This window comes from Tursiops truncatus, chromosome 11, assembly GCF_011762595.2.
Source record: "Tursiops truncatus isolate mTurTru1 chromosome 11, mTurTru1.mat.Y, whole genome shotgun sequence".
NCBI lineage: Eukaryota > Metazoa > Chordata > Mammalia > Artiodactyla > Delphinidae > Tursiops > Tursiops truncatus.
The window spans coordinates 93,969,168-93,988,851 of NC_047044.1; the positions used below are offsets into that span (position 1 = coordinate 93,969,168).

A 19,684-nucleotide genomic window follows, 5' to 3' on the forward strand; every position below is an offset into this window, starting at 1 on the left:
ACATTAATGAACTTATTTAGAAATCAGAAACAGACTCACAGGCATAGAAGAAAAACTTGTGGTACCAAAGGGCAAAGGAGAGGGGGATAAATTGAATAAACAAGGTCCTACTGTATAGCGCAGGGTACTATATTCAATGTCTTGTAATAAACTATAATGGAAAAGAAAAAATGTAATAAATATTAAAAATAGATATTTTACTATCTTATCTATTTTGAAAGGTTTATATGTTTAGAATTATAGGGGAGTTTTTTTTAAAGAACAGGTTTATTTTGAGTAATAAACAAAACTCCATTTATCACATAATAAACAAACCTTCCATCAATTTCTTCACAGTCCAAAGAACAAAACCTCTGACTTAATTAGAGTTTACACTTAATCTTAAATAGTCTAAAATCCATCCATGTCAACGTTGGAATTTCAATCTTGCCTGATACTACGAAATAGGACAAATTTTGATCGATGGTCACATTCCTAACTTTTGCTGTTCAGCCATTTTTCTTGATCTTGTTCTCTGATGCCATACATTCCAGAGTGTTCAATGGATTTGTAATAAACTTCCAAGAGGAAAGGGAATTTCTTGCTCATTGTTTGCCTGAAATCTTGGCTTGTGTTCATCTTTTTAAACAAAAAATATGCTCCAAAAATGCCCACAAGTTCACCTACTAAAACTCCTTTAAAGATCTTCTTTGCCAGTGGATCCAGAGTACGGGCCATCCTGAGGGGTGTACTCACCGGGCTGCCTATACAGCAGGTTTTTATTAGCTATCCATATTAGTGTATATATGTCAATCCCAATCTCCCAATTCATCCCACCCCCCACCACCCTGTCCCACTTTCCCCCCTTGGTGTCAATACCTTTGTTCTCTACATCTGTGTCTCTATTTCTGCCTTGCAAACTGGTTCATCTGTACCATTTTTCTAGATTCCACATATATGTGTTAATATACGATACGTGTTTTTCTCTTTCTGATTTATTTCACTCTGTGTGACAGTCTCTAGGTCCATCCACGTCTCTACAAATGACCCAATTTCGTTCCTTTTCATGGCTGAGTAATACTCCACTGTATAAATGTACCACTTCTTTACCCATTCCTCTGTTGATGGACATTTCAGTTACTTCCATGTCCTGGCTATTGTAAATAGTCCTGCAATGAACATCGGGGTGCATGTATCTTTTCGAATTATGGCTTTTTTTTTTTTTAAACATCTTTATTGGGGTGTAATTGCTTTACAATGGTGTGTTAGTTTCTGCTTTATAACAAAGTGAATCAGTTAGACATATACATATGTTCCCATATCTCTTCCCTCTTGCGTCTCCCTCCCTCCCACCCTCCCTATCCCACCCCTCCAGGCTGTCACCAAGCACCGAGCCAATATCCCTGTGCCATGCGGCTGCTTCCCACTAGCTACCTACCTTACTACGTTTGTTAGTGTGTATATGTCCATGACTCTCTCTCGCCCTGTCACAGCTCACCCTTCCCCCTCCCCATAACCTCAAGTCCGTTCTCTAGTAGGTCTGCGTCTTTATTCCTGCCTTACCCCTAGGTTCTTCATGACATTTTTTTTTCTTAAATTCCATATATATGTGTTAGCATACGGTATTTGTCTTTTTCTTTCTGACTTACTTCACTCTGTATGACAGACTCTAGGTCTATCCACCTCATTACAAATAGCTCAATTTCGTTTCTTTTTATGGCTGAGTAATATTCCATTGTATATATGCACATCTTCTTTATCCATTCATCCGATGATGGGCACTTAGGTTGTTTCCATCTCCGGGCTATTGTAAATAGAGCTGCAATGAACATTTTGGTACATGACTCTTTTTGAATTTCGGTTTTCTCAGGGTATATGCCCAGTAGTGGGATTGCTGGGTCATATGGTAGTTCTATTTGTAGTTTTTTAAGGAACCTCCATACTGTTCTCCATAGTGGCTGAACCAATTCACATTCCCACCAGCAGTGCAAGAGTGTTCCCTTTTCTCCACACCCTCTCCAGCATTTATTGTTTCTAGATTTTTTGATGATGGCCATTCTGACTGGTGTGAGATGATATCTCATTGTAGTTTTGATTTGCATTTCTCTAATGATTAATGATGTTGAGCGTTCTTTCATGTGTTTGTTGGCAGTCTGTATATCTTCTTTGGAGAAATGTCTATTTAGGTCTTCTGCCCATTTTTGGATTGGGTTGTTTGTTTTTTTGTTATTAAGCTGCATGAGCTGCTTGTAAATTTTGGAGATTAATCCTTTGTCGGTTGCTTCATTTGCAAATATTTTCTCCCATTCTGAGGGTTGTCTTTTGGTCTTCTTTATGGTTTCCTTTGCTGTGTAAAAGCTTTGAAGTTTCATTAGGTCCCATTTATTTATTTTTGTTTTTATTTCCATTACTCTAGGAGGTGGGTCAAAAAGGATCTTGCTGTGATTTATGTCATAGAGTGTTCTGCCTATGTTTTCCTCTAAGAGTTTGATAGTTTCTGGCCTTATATTTAGGTCTTTAATCCATTTTGAGCTTATTTTTGTGTATGGTGTTAGGGAGTGATCTAATCTCATACTTTTACATGTACCTGTCCAGTTTTCCCAGCACCACTTATTGAAGAGGCTGTCCTTTCTCCACTGTACATTCCTGCCACCTTTATCAAAGATAAGGTGTCCATATGTGCATGGGTTTATCTCTGGGCTTTCTATCCAGTTCCATTGATCTATATTTCTGTTTTTGTGCCAGTACCATACCGTCTTGATAACTGTAGCTTTGTAGTATAGTCTGAAGTCAGGGAGCCTGATTCCTCCAGTTCCTTTTTTCGTTCTCAAGATTGCTTTGGCTATTCGGGGTCTTTTGTGTTTCCATACAAATTGCAAAATTTTTTGTTCTAGTTCTGTGAAAAATGCCATTGGTAGTTTGATAGGGATTGCATTGAATCTATAGATTGCTTTGGGTAGTATAGTCATTTTCACAATGTTGATTCTTCCAATCCAAGAACATGGTATATCTCTCCATCTATTTGTATCGTCTTTAATTTCTTTCATCAGTGTCTTATAATTTTCTGCATACAGGTCTTTTGTCTCCTTAGCTAGGTTTATTCCTAGATATTTTATTCTTTTTGTTGCAATGGTAAATGGGAGTGTTTTCTTGATTTCACTTTCAGATTTTTCATCATTAGTATATAGGAATGCCAGAGATTTCTGTGCATTAATTTTGTATCCTGCCACTTTACCAAATTCATTGATTAGCTCTAGTAGTTTTCTGGTAGCATCTTTAGGATTCTCTATGTATAGTATCATGTCATCTGCAAACAGTGACAGCTTTACTTCTTCTTTTCCGATTTGGATTCCTTTTATTTCCTTTTCTTCTCTGATTGCTGTGGCTAAAACTTCCAAAACTATGTTGAATAAGAGTGGTGAGAGTGGGCAACCTTGTCTTGTTCCTGATCTTAGTGGAAATGCTTTCAGTTTTTCACCATTGAGGATGATGTTTGCTGTGGGCTTGTCATATATGGCCTTTATTATGTTGAGGAAAGTTCCCTCTATGCCTACTTTCTGCAGGGTTTTTATCATAAATGGGTGTTGAATTTTGTCAAAAGCTTTCTCTGCATCTACTGAGATGATCATATGGTTTTTCTCCTTCTATTTGTTAATATGGTTTATCACATTGATAGATTTGCGTATATTGAAGAATCCTTGCATTCCTGGAACAAACCCCACTTGATCATGGTGTATGATCCTTTTAATGTGCTGTTGGATTCTGTTTGCTAGTATTTTGTTGAGGATTTTTGCATCTATGTTCATCAGTGATATTGGCCTGTAGCTTTCTTTCTTTGTGACATCCTTGTCTGGTTTTGGTATCAAGGTGATGGTGGCCTCGTAGAAGGAGTTTGGGAGTGTTTTTCCCTCTGCTATATTTTGGAAGAGTTTGAGAAGGAGAGGTGTTAGCGCTTCTCTAAATGTTTGATAGAATTCGCCTGTGAAGCCATCTGGTCCTGGGTTTTTCTTTGTTGGAAGATTTTTAATCACAGTTTCAATTTCAGTGCTTGTGATTGGTCTGTTCATATTTTCTATTTCTTCCTGATTCAGTCTTGGCAGGTTGTGCATTTCTAAGAATTTGTCCATTTCTTCCAGATTGTCCATTTTATTGGCATAGAGTTGCTTGTAGTAATCTCTCATGGTCTCTTTTATTTCTGCAGTGTCAGTTGTTACCTCTCCTTTTTCATTTCTAATTCTATTTTTTTTTTTTTTTTTTTTTTTTTTTGCGGTACGCGGGCCTCTCACTGCTGTGGCCTCTCCCGTTACGGAGCACAGGCTCACGGACGCGCAGGCTCAGCGGCCATGGCTCACGAGCCCAGCCGCTCCGCGACACGTGGGATCTTCCCAGACCGGGGCGCGAACCCGGGTCCCCTGCATCAGCAGGGGGACTCTCAACCACTGCGCCACCAGGGAAGCCCTCATTTCTAATTCTATTGATTTGAGTCTTCTCCCTTTTTTTCTTGATGAGTCTGGCTAGTGGTTTATCTATTTTGTTTATCTTCTCAAAGAACCAGCTTTTAGTTTTATTGATCTTTGCTATTGTTTTCTTTATATCTATTTCAATTATTTCTGCTCTGATCTTTATGATTTCTTTCCTTCTACTAACTTTGGGTTTTGTTTGTTCTTCTTTCTCTAGTTCCTTTAGGTGTAAGGTTAGATTGTTTATTTGATATTTTTCTTGTTTCTTGAGGTAGGCTTGTATAGCTATAAACTTCCCTCTTAGAACTGCTTTTGCAGCATCCCATTGGTTTTGGATCATTGTGTTTTCATTGTCATTTGTCTCTAGGTATTTTTTGATATCCCCCTTGATTTCTTCAGTGATCTCTTGGTTATTTAGTAACGTACTGTTTAGCCTCCATGTGTTTTGTTTTTTACGTTTTTTTCCCTGTAATTGATTTCTAATCTCATAGCATTGTGGTCGGAAAAGATGCTTGATATGGTTTCAGTTTTCTTAAATTTACCGAGGCTTGATTTGTGACCCAAGATGTGATCTATCCCGGAGAATGTTCCATGTGCACTTGAGAAGAAATTGTAATCTGCTGTTTTCAGATGAAATGTCCTATAAATATCAATTAAATCTGTTTGGTTTATTGTGTCATTTAAAGCTTGTGTTTCCTTATTAATTTTTTGTCTGGATGATCTGTCCATTGTTGTATGTGAGGTGTTAAAGTCCCCCACTATTATTGTGTTACTGTCGATTTCCTCTTTTATAGCTGTTAGCATTTACCTTATGTATTCAGGTGGCCCTATGTTGGGTGCATATATATTTATAATTGTTATATCTTCTTCTTGGACTGATCCCTTGATCATTATGTAGTGTCTTTCCTTGTATCTTGTAACATTATTTATTTTATAGCCTATTCTATCTGACATGAGTATTGCTACTCCAGCTGTCATCTGATTTCCATTTGCATGGAATATCTTTTTCCATCCTCTCACTTTCAGTCCCTAGGTCTGAAGTGGGTCTCTTGTAGACAGCATATATATGGGTCTTGTTTTTGTATCCATTCAGCAAGCCTGTGTCTTTTGGTTGGAGCATTTAATCCATTCACCTTTAAGGTAATTATCAATATGTATGTTTCTGTTACCATTTTCTTAATGTTTTGGGTTTGTTTTTGCAGGTCCTTTTCCTCCCTTGTGTTTCACATTTAGAGAAGTTCCTTTAGCATTTGTTGTAGAGCTGCTTTGGTAGTGCTGAATTCTCTTAGCTTTTGCTTGTCTGTAAAGCTTTTGATTTCTCCATTGAATCTGAAAGCAATCCTTGCTGAGTAGAGTAATCTTGGTTGTAGGTTCTTCCCTTTCATCACTTTAAATATATCACGCCACCCACTTCTGGCTTGTAGATTGTCTGCTGAGAAATCAGATGTTAACCTTATGGGAGTTCCCTTGTATGTTATTTGTCGTTTTTCCTTTGTTGCTTTTAATAATTTTTGTCTTTAATTTTTGTCAATTTGATTACTATGTGTCTCAGCGTGTTTCTCCTTGGGTTTATCCTGCCTGGGACTTTCTGTGCCTCCTAAAATTGGGTGGCTATTTCTTCTCCCATGTTAGGGAAGTTTTCAACTATAATCTCTTCAAATATTTCCTCGGGACCTTTCTTTCTCTCTTCTCCTTCTGGGACACCTATAATGAGAATGTTGTTACTTTTAATGTTGTCCCAGAGGTCTCTTAGGCTGTCTTCATTTCTTTTCATTTTTTTTTCTTTATTCTGTTCCGTGGCAGTGAATTCCACCATTCTGTCTTCTAGGTCACTTATCCGTTCTTCTGTCTCAGTTATTCTGCTATGGATTCCTTCTAGTGTGGTTTTCATTTCAGTTATTGTATTGTTCATCTCTGTTTGTTTGTTCTTTAATTCTTCTAGGTCTTTGTTAAACATTTGTTGCATTTTCTCTATCTTTGCCTCCTTTCCTTTTCCAAGGTCCTGGATCATCTTCACTATCATTATTCTGAATTCCTTTTCTGGAAGGCTGCCTATATCCACTTTATTTAGTTGTTTTTCTTGGGTTTTTATCTTGTTCCTTCATCTGGTACATAGTCTTCTGCCTTTTCATTTTGTCTATCTTTCTGTGAATGTGGTTTTCGTTCCACAGCCTGCAGAATTTTAGTTCTTCTTGCTTCTGCTGTCTGCCCTCTCCTCTTGTATTTAATCTATCGCCAAATTCTATCCCTCTTACCTCCTAAATATCTCTCATATTGACCCACTTCTCTCCATCTCACTGTCACACTCCTATAAAACTGTCATCATCCCCGACTTGGAATGTAAGGTTCCTAACTGGTGTTTCTAACCCACTCTCATCTACGTTGGTTCCCTATTCAATGTATTATGTCTCCTTCCTATTTCTTTTCCCATTTCCTCTCTTTTTAACCTTCTTCTCACTTCTCCTCACCTTCCTTTCCCATCCCTTCCTGAAACATTCAGTTCTAAACCACCTGCAGTGTGGGAGGAGGTGGGGATTTCAGTGGCCCAGTTGGGTTTCTGAGCCTGAACCAGGTGAAGCCTGTTCATGGGGCAGGAGTGTGGCCTGATGTGGGGTGTTCAAGCCCAGGCAGGTTAAGGAAGACACCCTAAGGGAGGATGACCAAGAATGCAGGCTCAGGGCTGGAGCGGGGAGGAATTGGCAGCAAAGATGGGAGAAAAGTTACATACACTGGTCAAATAGGTAAATATACTAGAAGCCAGGTTTTTCACTGTCTGAGATGGAATTACACACAAAAAGAAGAAACTAGAATGATTCCAGTGATCCATGGTGTTAGGTTGGGATCAGTCAATTCATGGTTTTCAATATGTAGATACACAGGTAGACAAACAGATAGATAATAGGTAGACAGATAGATAGGTATAGACATAGATGTAAATGTGATTGTGTGCATGATTTTGTGCATATGTGTATTGTGTGTGTGTGTGTTCCTTAGCTCTGTCCACTGAAAAGGCCTGAGGGCACTAACAGCCCAGTAGCAATGAGTCCATCTCATGTCCAGATCTTCACTTCTAAAGGCCATTTTCCAGTAAAAGACACCAGGACTCCTTGAAGCCTACTCCAAGTCAGGCTGGGTAGAGAAAGTACAAGATGAGCAGAGAACACCTTGTTGTGCCCCCAAACAAGGAAGTATTCAAACAAAAGACAATGACAACAACAAACATGATAAAATGGCAAAAGAACATGAAGCCAGCTTGAATGGGCACCCACTGGCTAAATCTTTATGATGTAGCCCAGTGCTTCTCAGACTTTCTGTGTAATTATCAACAAAAACATATAATTAAAATACTGATTTATAAGCCCCAGTCCCCAAGTTTTAGATACATTGGTCTGGAGTGGGGCCTAAGGCTGTACATTTTTCTCAAGTCCCCAGGTGTTTCTGATTCAAGTGGCCAATGGACTTCACTTTGAAGCCATGGACCGGGCCTCTGTCTCTTCTTTCTCTTGTCTCAGTGCTCATCACTTACTTTCCCTGTAGTCAAGAGTGAACTTTTTGCAGAGCATTTTTAATAGAGTAGGAATATGTGAAAAGCAGATTACAGAGGGCTGAAGAGAGGAAACAGCCAAAAGCAGAGGAAGATTTTGTTCTTAAAAAGACAAAAAGGAAGAAAAATATGGGGAAACACATGGGGAAGGTTTGAGGTGGAAGGGAGTGACTTCCAGGGACTTGGAGCTGGAAGGTGCATGTGGTCAAGAAAGAAGGTAGTGGTGGATGTCCTGCCACTTGCAACAACATGGCTGGACCTTGAGGGTGTTATGCTGAGATAAATCAGACAGAAACAAATATTGTATGGTCTCATTTACATATGGTATCTAAGAAAACAACTCATAGAAACACAGAACAGACAGGTGCTTGCCAGGCGAGGGTGGTAGGGGGCGGGTAAAACGGGTGAAGGGGGTCAAAAGGTACAAACTTCCAGTTGTAAAATAAATAAGTCCTGGATATATAATGTACAGCATGGTGTCTATAGCTAATAATAGTGTATTGCATATTTGAAAGTTTCTGAGAGAGTAAATCTTAAAAGTTCTCATCACAAGGAAAAAAACATCTGTAACTGTGTGTGGTGATGGATGTTAACTAGACTTATTGTGGTGATGATTTCATGGTACACACATATATCGGATCACTGTGTTGTACACCTAGAACTAATATAATGTTATAAGTCAATTATATCTCGATTAAAAGAAAAAGACAGCATTGTCATCTGTTGAGTATCAGGGAGGGATCAGACTGGCTGACTGAGGAGATTGAAGTAAAATCGTAAGAACCGGGGTGGGAATTCCAGCAGTAAATCAGTCAGGGGCAAACAAAAAAAATGACTGAGGCTCTGGCTCCTTCAAACTCACAGTCTTAAAACTGGAGAAATAGAAAAGACAGATCAAACACTAAATTTGATGCTTTGATCCCCTCTGCGACGTGCCTGCCAATTGACAGGAAATTGTTATCCCTGTACCATCCCTTCACATTTTGGCCAGCTCAGACTGTTCCTCTTTTCTGCAATTCCCCCCTTTGTCTGTTTGTGCTCTGGGGGAGGCTGTGTCCACCTTCAACACAGGAGCCCTTGAAATGCTGGACGATGCCGAGCTATTGCCACCAACTCTTCTCTGAGGTTGGCATCCCTAGTCTTTCTGACGATTCCTCAATTATTTCATGTCCAGCCTTTATTCCTCTTTCTCTCCTCAGATTGTATGATTCTTTGTACACCTTCCTCTTGTAGTTCTCATGGAATAGCTTGACCAGTGCAGAATAGAGCAGAATCATTATCTTTTAGAGACTATACATGGTAATTCTGCTAAGATAGCCTAGGATTACATTAGCTGTTGGGGCAGGAGAAGGGTATGGGAGGTAAAATGCTGTTGATTATTGACAATATCAAGTTTGCTGGCTGCTAAAATGTTCCTATCTTTTCTTCACATCCTCTACTAAGCCATATTGCAACCAAACTATATGGAGCTGAGATGTTTTAATGGCTCATTTGGTGTTTGTTTGCTCTGTTGACTTACTGTAAAACATCATGAACATGAAATAATGTCAAAGGCTTTCTTGTGCTGATGAGTGGCCAGGTGAAGACTGCTAGTGATCTCCTCCATCCGTGGTTTCAAATTACACTGAGATTCTTCCATTTCAACACTTAAGTGGCACCATAATAACTTTCCTGTATCTCCCACCCTAGTTTGCTCCCCAGCTGATTGCAAACTACTTCTGGGCCAATCCCTACCTTACCTATTTCCACATCTCCAACTCCCACCTATATGGTAGGTGCTCATTACTGCATGATGGTCTAGTGAGCAAGCACAACGAAGGGACTGGCATGAAGTGTACCCTTAGGGGTCCAGGCCATGGTTCTCAAGGGCTGATAACACCCAAACAGAGACCAAATCAGACATTAAGTGCCTCCTGAAGCAGAACACACCACTGCCTATGGTGTAGTCTTAAAAAACAAAGAAATTGACCAGGAATCTAATCGAGCCCCTGGATATAACTACCAATTCACAGGAAATGGAACAGAAGAATGCACTAAATGGTCTTTCCAGTATGCAGCTCAGCAATATCTAGACTGTGGGGGAATTCTACAGAGCAAACCATCAGTTTCTTCAATTAAAATAAAAAAGTAAGAAAAAACAGCTGAAAGGGGGGCTATAGATAAAGAGAGACTTAGGAGATATGTCAATTCGTCATAAAGTTTGGGTCTTATTTTGATCACAATTCAAACAAACAAGTGGAAAAGCTATTTTAAGAAATCAGAGAAATGTGAACACTGACTACTTAATGAGACTAAGCAAGTATTAATATTCTAGGTGTGATAACAGCAAAAATCAAATGGACTTTATTTTGTTCCATTGATCTGTATTTTTATATTCATGTCAATATTATACTATATTCATTACTATAGCTTTATTTTATTTAACAACAAACACAAGGAATTTAAGTCTTTCTTTAAATTCTTAAATAGGATACAAAAAACATGAACTACAAAAGATAAAAAGATAAGATAAATTAGACTTTATCAAAATAAAAAAACTTTGAGACAATGAAAAGGTGAGTTAGAGATCAAGAGAAAATATTTGTAAAACCCATATCTGAAAGAAAAGGGCTACTATCCAGAATACGTGAAGAACTCTTACAACTTATTAAGACAATCAATTAAAAAATGGGGAAAAAATTTGAACAGACGCTTAAAGGTGATAAACAAGTACATGAAAAGATGCTCAACATTATTAGTCACCAAGGAAATAAAAGTTAAAGCCACAAGGGGATACCATTACATACTCACTTAATGAGTCACTCTCTACAGTATCTAAAATTAAGAGGACAATACCAAGTGCTGTTGAGGAAGTGGAGAAACTGGAACTCTTATGAATTTCTGGGGAGAATACAAAATGGTAGAGGTACTTTGGAAAACAGTTTTGTCATCACTTTAAGTTAAGCATAAAACTGTTCATATCAATCCTACTCCCAGGGGAGATAAAACATAGATATATCTCAAGGCTCCCATGAAAATGTTTATAGCAGATTCATTCATAATAGCCTCAAACCCAGAACAATCTAAATGTCCATCAACTGATCAAAGGATAAACAACTTGTACATCCATACAGTGGCACACTACTCAGTAATAAAAAGGAACATCTACAGATCCCTGCAACAACGTGAATAAATCTCGAGAGCATTTCATGAATAAATCTCGAGAGCATTTCGTTAAGTGAAAACAGTCAGACACAGAAACTAAGTATGATGTGATTCCATTCTTATGACATTCTGGAAAAGGCAAAACCATAAAAACAGAAATCAGATTAATGGGAGACAGCAGCTGGGAATGGGTGGTGGGGATTGACTTTGAAGCCAAGGGAACTCTTTGGGGTGATAAAATTTTTCTATATCTTAATTGTGATGGTGATTAAACAACTGTATTCAAGTGTCAGAACTCATCAAGCTGTACACTTTAAAAAGGTAAATGTTACTATATAGAAATTATAATTCAATAAACCTGACTTTAAAAATTAATGAATAAAGTGGATCAGAGCACAGAAATTCTGTATTCTCCCAAAAACATTACTGGGACAGTTAATTTATGCGCTAATTATTCTTTATGAATAGGCTAAAACCTATTCATGTCTGCCTATAGTGTTTCACTGAGACCACAGCTATAATTTTACATGGTGAGGAAAAGGAAGCAGGGAGAAAAGATGAGTAATACTCCCAGGCTGGATATCTGGGATTAAAAAATGAGAACAGTTTATTTTACTCACACAAAGGACTCTGACCTGTTAAACAACCTTCATGATGGTGAAACTTATGAGGACCCCACATGTTGCTGACTATATATTTATGAAGCAAAATTGATACAGTTTGCTGTGGTGACCACCGTATACAAGTTTTTCAGATTCCACAGAGAATATTAGACAGAAGTAGCTGAATAAACTGTAAATTGTAAGGCAGTGAATTCTTACAGGATAGCCTTTATCTATAACACTCATCTCTCCTTCAGGGCTCTCTCTTCCTTTCATCTCAGATAGGAAAAGGATTTGGAGAACGCACCCACTGAAATATTGGAGCTTCATGGGATATTCCTCTAAGAAGGTGGGCTCCCCACTTCATAGCAGCTCTGTTTACAATAGCCATGACATGAAAGAAACCTAAGTGTCCATCGAAGGAGGACTGGATAAAGAAGATGTGGTATATATATACAATGGAATATTACTCAGCCATAAAAAAGAATGAAATAATGCCATTTGCAGCAACACGGGTGGACTTAGAGATTATCATACTAAGTGAAGTAAGTGAGAGAAAGAAAAATGTCATATCACTTATATGTAGAATCTAAAAAAAAATGATACAGATGAACTTATTTACAAAACAGATATTCACAGACATTGAAAACAAACTTACGGTTCCCAAAGGGAAATAGGGGGAGGTATAAATTGGGAATTTGGGATTAATAGATACACACTACTATATACAGAATAGATAAACAACTATATTGAGTATCTTATAATTCTACTATATTCAGTATCTTATAATAACCTATAATGGAAAAGAATCTGAAAAAGAATATATATAACTGATTCACTTTGCTGTACGCCTGAAACTAACACATTGTAACTCAACTATACTTCAATAAAAAGAGAAGATGGGCCCCCCAAAGAAGGAAATACTTAACAAAAAGAAGTTTCTAGTTAATAACGGTTTGTCACTTCAGTGGGAAAAAAATGGCCTGAAGCAGGCTCCCCAGTGACCCCTTGAATTGCTTTATGTCCCTGATGATCTACTCTGCTCATGCACTCATGCCAGGCATCATTTAGAGAACGTTTTGGATTTCTATCCAGTGAGTGATTGTTAAATGTTTTAGCTTACAAAAGATGGGTTAGGAGGCAGGGGTGTACTGAAAGGTGCCTCATCTAGCTGTTGTCATGGGCACTGTGATTTGATAGCTTTCCTTGTAGCTCTGGGGTTGGTTAATAAGTTTGGTTAATTTTGGATCTGCGCTCATAGATTAATTTAAGGCTTTATCTTTAGCCATCTTTTATTTAAAAATATTATTTATTTATTTTTGGCTGTATCGGGTTTTAGTTGTGGCATGCGGGATCTTTCGCTGCAGCATGCAGGCTCTTCGTTGTGGCACGCGAGCTTCTCTCTAGTTGTAGTGCATGGGCTCCAGAGCACGCGGGCTCTGTAGTTGCAGCACATAGCCTCTCTAGTTGTGGCGCATGGGTTTAGTTGCCCTGTGGCACGTGGGATCTTAGTTCCCCAACCAGGGATTGAACCCGTGTCCCCTGCATTGAAAGGTGGATTCTTAACCACTAGACCACTGGGGAAGTCCCTAGCCATCTTTTAGTCTCAAGCTTCATGATTTCCCCTGGTGACGTAATTCTCTTCCACAGCTTCAGCTACTACCAATATGCTGATAATTATCACATTCATCTCTCTTGGGTCAAGAACCATAAACCTGATCAACTATTGGCATCTCTGATGGGATGTCACATAGACCCTAATGTAATATATATACCTCCTGTTATAGCCATTATTTGAGTGATGGTTCAAAGATCAACACCGTCCTCAGAGTTAGTTAGAAAATTGAGATGCATCTGTTGCTCCACCCGTTCTTTTTCCCCTACATTCAGTCAGTTTCCAAATCCTAAAGAAGCTAATGCTTCATATGTTAAAACATTTGCTCTCACCCTCAGTTACATTTCTTTGTTCCTGGTTCTAATTATATCTTACACAGATGATTAATATATGTCCTTCCACCTAATCTACCTGTCTGTACCGGACATTTGACTTTCACATTTTGACCTTTCCACAATCTAGCTCCTTTCTTCCTAGTTTGGGAATTACTGACCATGTGGCCAAACAGAATCCTGATGACATCTGTCAGCTTTTCCTGCAACTATATGTGGCTATGTCACCAAGTTCTGGCAATGGCTTATAAGTAGAAGTGAGATACACAACTTCTGTGTTGTGCTCTGAAAAGAAAAAGCATGTCATCTCATTTTTTCCCCCTTCCTCCTGCAGTTGGAATGGAAAAGTGATGGGGGGAACTGTAGCAGCTATCTCGGACCACGGAACGGAAGCTATGTGTGAAGGACTACAAAGCAAAAACACAGGGAGGTTGGGCTAGTGCTGGCTTCACAAAGAAACTAACATGGACCTTTACATGAAGGAGAAAGAAACATCAGCCTTGTTTAAGTCATCGTTAGATTTGGTCTTTGTTATTTCAGCCAAACAGATCCTCTAATTAATACTCTGTTGTTGCAGTCTAAGAGGCCAGTTATCCCTCACAGTGACCTAGCAACCAAGGTGTGGGCAGATGGTGGAGGGCTGACCATCCTGTGTTTCCACTGGGGTGAAGGGGGCTGATTCAGGTCGGCAGTGACAGTGATGTCCTACTGCCGCCGAATCTTCTTGGTCAAACCGGTCCAACTCTGAGACAACTACTGTGCCTCCTCCAAACTGCCTTTGCTCCTGTGGTTTCCAAGCCGGCTCTTCCAGCCTCTTGATAATTTGGTGAACTCGTGATAGCCTTCCAATAAATTCTCCCTTTTCATTTAAGTGAGGAGAATAGGTTTATGTGACTTGAAACAAAAATAAAAATTCCAAATTGATGCACTGAATTCCAATTCCACTTTCTTCTAAAGAAAAGGCACTGCTGCCTGTGTTGTATTTGTAAACAGTGGTCTTATCCTGCATTTTCCCTGCTTAATACCCATCAGGGGTTCTTCAGTCATTTCCGGCAGGACAACCTCCAAAGTGTGGCATGTGAAGCCTTCCAGGATCTGGCCCAGCCTCCCTCCCTGGCTTTCTCTCTTGGTCCTGTCTCTACACTTCCCAGTTCAGCCATGCTAATCACTTGGCAGGCAGTGTCTGCACCTCACCTCTCCTTCTGCTTAGGACTCCTAGCCCCTCCTCATACTTGCTTGTCAATTTTCATTCAAGAGATGCCTTGGGGTTCCTTGCCTCCATAAAGCTTTCTTAACTGCCCCCTACTCTGGTCACCCCTATTTGACTGCCAACTGTCCTTTGGGCTGCACACTGCACTCTTCTTAACCTCACCAGGATCTCTTCTGTGTGCTCACCTGTCTTCATGACTGCCTTCCCCATATTGTGTTACCTATTTTTCTATTTCTAGCATCTTTTATATAGTTGGTGCTTGATATACATGTCTTACCTGAAAGTAAACTTTCTGTAAAACATTTGAAAAGTTTAAAAATAAATCAGTAGGTGGCAGCCTAGTCATTCTATTAAAACCAGCCACTGCACTCCTAGATTGTTTTCATAAACTCACACGAGCCAGCAGGTGGCGCTCTCTGCCGCAAAACCCCCTCTCGCTCATTGAGCCCCTCCTGGCTTCCTTTACTCCCAGCCTGGCTCCCTGCACGAAACCCTGGATACAGTGTTATCATCGTACACCAAGTGCGCCTCTGGTAGAAACCGAAACCATCTACACCCGCACAGCTTACTACTAGTAAGGCTTTACTATTTGTATTATTTACTATGTACTATGTACTGTGTACTATCTATTATTGTCTTCACCAAGTCTTTGCTATGCTAGGAAACTCTTGCCCAGGAAGATAAAAGTTGCAAAATCAGACTCTTCAACTTTCCAGTAGGTGACCTCAAACAGCTGTTTACTCCCCGAGACTCTTCCAAACCCTTGCTGTCCACCAATCTTTGTAATTATATCATAATCTTTACCAAATCCTAATCTAGTCTTCGCATTGAGAGACTCATCTTAAACCAAACCCCAAAACGTCATAAATATCTCAACCCTGCCCTCCGGCTTTGAGCTGCTGCACCTTTATGGTGGTGAGCAAGCAACTCAACTTTGCCTCATTAACAATTGGTTTTATTGGTAATTGAGGGGAGCCAGCATTTGTCAATATATATAAACCTGAGCATTCATGTGTTGTTTAGGGTTTTGCTACTCAAAATGCAGAGTTTGTTAAAATGCAGCACCTCGGGCTCCATCCTAATCCCATAGAATCAGCATCTGCACTTTGACACGATGTCCTGGTGATTCTGTGCTTCCTTCAGACAATGAAGTCAGATGTATGTTGTTGTCAGGGCATTACCTCATTTTCTTCTAAAGAATGTGTGCAGACTCAAAGTTTACACTTTAAAGAACAGTTTCTTTTTTCTTTTATTTTTAGTTGAAGTTATCTGATTAGTATGAAAACCAACAGAATAAAAGATTTGGATTCAAGCCTCTGCCTCATTAGGAAATTCTTCAGTTTTTTTTTAGACAGAACTACCTTCAGAGGATGGGTGGGGTTTTTGAGTATTTGAGGAAACATACCTATTAAATTCATTTAAATATATTTTTTAAAAAACCCTGCCAGTGTTTCCTAGGAGAGACCTATGAAACAATGGATGCATGGTATATCAGGAGCCCCAGTCGACAGGCACATGAAAAAATGCTCAACATCACTAATCCTCAGGGAAATGCATATCAAACCCCAATGTCACTTCACATCTGTCAGAATGGCTATCATCAAAAAGACAAGAAATAACAAGTGTTGGTGAGGATGTAGAGAAAAGGGAACACTTGTTAGTGGGAATGTAAACAGTGCAGCCACTATGGAAAACAGTATGGAGGTTCCTCAAAAAATTAAAAATAGAATTGCCATATGATCCAGCGATTCTACTTTTGGGTATTTATCAGGAAAGAACAAAAACACTAGTTCAGAAAGGTATATGTACCCCAATGTTCATTGCAGCATTATTCACAGTAGCCAAGATATGGAAGAAGCCTAGGTTTCCACTGCTAGATTAATGGATAAAGAAGATGTGATATATATATTATTACTCAGCCATGAAAAAAATCTTGCCTTTTGTGAAAATGTGGATGGACCTAGGGGATATTATGCTAAGTGAAATAAGTCAGACAGAGAAATATGATTTCACTTAGATGTGGAATCTAAACAAAACAAAACAAATTAACAAATGTAACAAAACAGAAAAAAGACTCATAGATACAGAGAACAAAGTGATAGTTGCCAGAGGGGAGGGCAATGAGGGGGATGAGTGAAATAGGTGAAGGGGATTAAGAGGAACAAACTTCCAGTTATATAATAAGTAAGTCACAGGGATGTAATGTACAGCATAAGGAATAGTCAATAATGTTGTAATAACTGTATGGTGATAGATGGTAACTAGACTCATAGTGATGATCATATCACAATGTATAAAATATTGAATCACTATGTTGTACACTTGAAACTAATATATTAAAAAAATGGAGCAATGGGTATTTCCTAGCTACAGTGTTTAATCCATAGGCACAGTGTGCACTCAGTAACATTTAGTCAGCTGTTGATATAAGAGTTTTTTTCAAAAAGTATTTTAAATCTGGATTTGCTATTTACCCCATACTCTGTTATGTCTTGTATTAGTCTCTTTTTTGAGATGTGAGCCCCATTTGTCTTAGAGATTCCCGCTGATATACCAAACAGATGTAATGGAAAGAATATGGTATTTGAGATCAGAAGACATAGAGTAAAAATCACAGTTCTGCCATTTCCTGGCTGTGTGACTTGGGGCTATCCCCTTAACCTCTCTGAGCCTCAGTTTTCTCATCCTAGGTACAAGGGCTGATTTGGGGATCAAAAGAGATAAAGTATATGATAAAAGTTCTTACACCAACCTTTGCATTTATGGTCATTTACCTTAAACACACAGCATCCACATATTACTAAGCATTATGGCAATTAATATTAATGAATTAATTAGTGCATCCAATCGTTTTAATAGGGATAGAAGGGAAGGTCAGAGTTTCTAGAGATAATGGTTTATCACTCAAAAAACTGTTTATAATGGTGGCAAATTTTGGCAACTTGGGAAATGTGGTAAGTATGTGGTTTTGGTCAGGGCTATTTCATCTCACACCCCACACTGGCTACCTACCTAATTCTGCATCAGACAGGCTACATCTATCTCATTTCAAGTATTAAATCAGAAGGTGCACCTATCCTCTACTGAATTTCCTTTCTTCAAGTCAGCTGCTCTGCAAACCACATAATCTACTGTTCCTCTTCTGTTGCTACTTCATGACCTTGTTTTCCCCACCATGATGGTGCTGTGCATTCACTAAGGCTTGTCTACAAATTCTTGGACCTCCTCTCATGTTATGAAGAAAAGAATAAAGGGGAGCCCTGACAGAACTGCCCAGGTGAGCAGACGCCCACAGGGAATAACTGTATTTAGTTTGTGTGTTTCAGAGCTTGGTTCTGTGCCTTCGCCATTGTGAGAAAACTAAATGTACTAGCACCTTCCCCAACAGTGTCCACAAGGGATCTTATACACATCGCTGCTAATAACTTTCAGTGTGACTCATCAGACAAAAACAACAGAAGCAGGAAACAGGGACTTGGAGTTTTGGTTCTTTGTTTTGTTGTGTGACAGACATGGAACCCCAGGATCCTGGGACAGGTTTGAGTCCTGACTCAGCCAGTGAGTAGCTGTTATGGCCTTGGGTGAGTTACTTAACTTCTCTGGACCTAAATTTCCTCAGGTAAGTACTGGATTAGATTTTAGGATGCCTTTTAGCAATATAGTCCTCCCATTCTGTGGAACCGGCATAGCCCACGGTTGTCCCAAGGATCCACTGATTGCCCCCGGAAACAGATGACTGCACTGAGATCCATTTGGGTGGTGGTTCCAGGGCAGTGATTTACAGGGCAAGTGACTCAGGAAAGCAGCAGGTGGTAATAGGAAAGATCTGGGTCTTACAGGGACACAGCCCATAACGTGTCTGCCCGTGCCATTTGCCCCCCCCCCACGCCCACTCATCCCGGTGTTCCTCCGTGAATGTCCTCGTTTTATTGTCTAGATGAGAGAGTCTGCTCCCCTTCTCCTTTCCCAAGCCATCCTTTGCACTGCCACAAGAATTCTCTCTGTGGCAGTGCAAGTAAGATCATATCACTGCTTGGTGTTAAACTGTTGATAATTTATTATGGACAGTTTGTGTTTGTCGTGACACTCAATGCATTCAGGATCTGGCCCCAGTGTTACATTTTACTACTTGCTCTTATGTCTATCTCCAGAGCAAACCTTCAGACGGTCCACACTGCACTGGTATGTGTTCTCCCAGACTACCAAGCACTTTCCCAGTGCAGTGACCACTTATCTACGCTATTAATTTTCTGGGAAACCTACTTCTTGACCAACAGGTAAACTCCTCATATTTCAAGTTCTAGCTCAAAGGTCATCTCTATTAATCCCTTTGCTCTTTCTGCTTCTATTGCACTGATCATACTGCCTTCTGATTACAGCTGTTTTCATGCCTAGTTCCCCAACTAGCAGATGAGCTTCAGGGAATGCAGGCGCCTGGTTTTACTCTTCTTTATTTCCTTCAAAGTGCTTAGCATACTTCCTTGAATGTGACGGTACTTAATCAGTGCTTGTTGAGTAAAGAACCCTCACAAAGCAAAGCAGGAGGAAAGATCCCTTCTTCTCTTGACGTATCCACCAGACTATTATTTTGTGAATTAGTTTTGAAGTTTTTCCCTCAGTGTTCATTTTCAAGTATTTCATTAACAAAATTAGGGTGGAACCAATAGGTCCAGCAGACATTACAGACGGTTTTCTCAAGTGCAAGAGTTGGGAGTGGAGATGGGGGCGGGGTGGCAGGATGGAGGGGGAGAGGGGGTAGACAGATGAAGTCAGTATGACCATTTAGCTCAGGACTTCT

General features: G+C 39.5%; 1 protein-coding gene across 1 annotated transcript; it reads right to left on the bottom strand.

Annotated features, from left to right (window-relative positions):
* Positions 1-453: 453 nt before the first annotated feature.
* Positions 454-757, bottom strand: LOC109550448 (protein CEBPZOS-like). Its single transcript, XM_019938513.3, has one exon. It carries the CDS (start codon positions 715-717, stop codon positions 475-477), a length of 243 nt encoding a protein of 80 aa, XP_019794072.1. The 5' UTR covers positions 718-757; the 3' UTR covers positions 454-474.
* Positions 758-19,684: the final 18,927 nt, after the last annotated feature.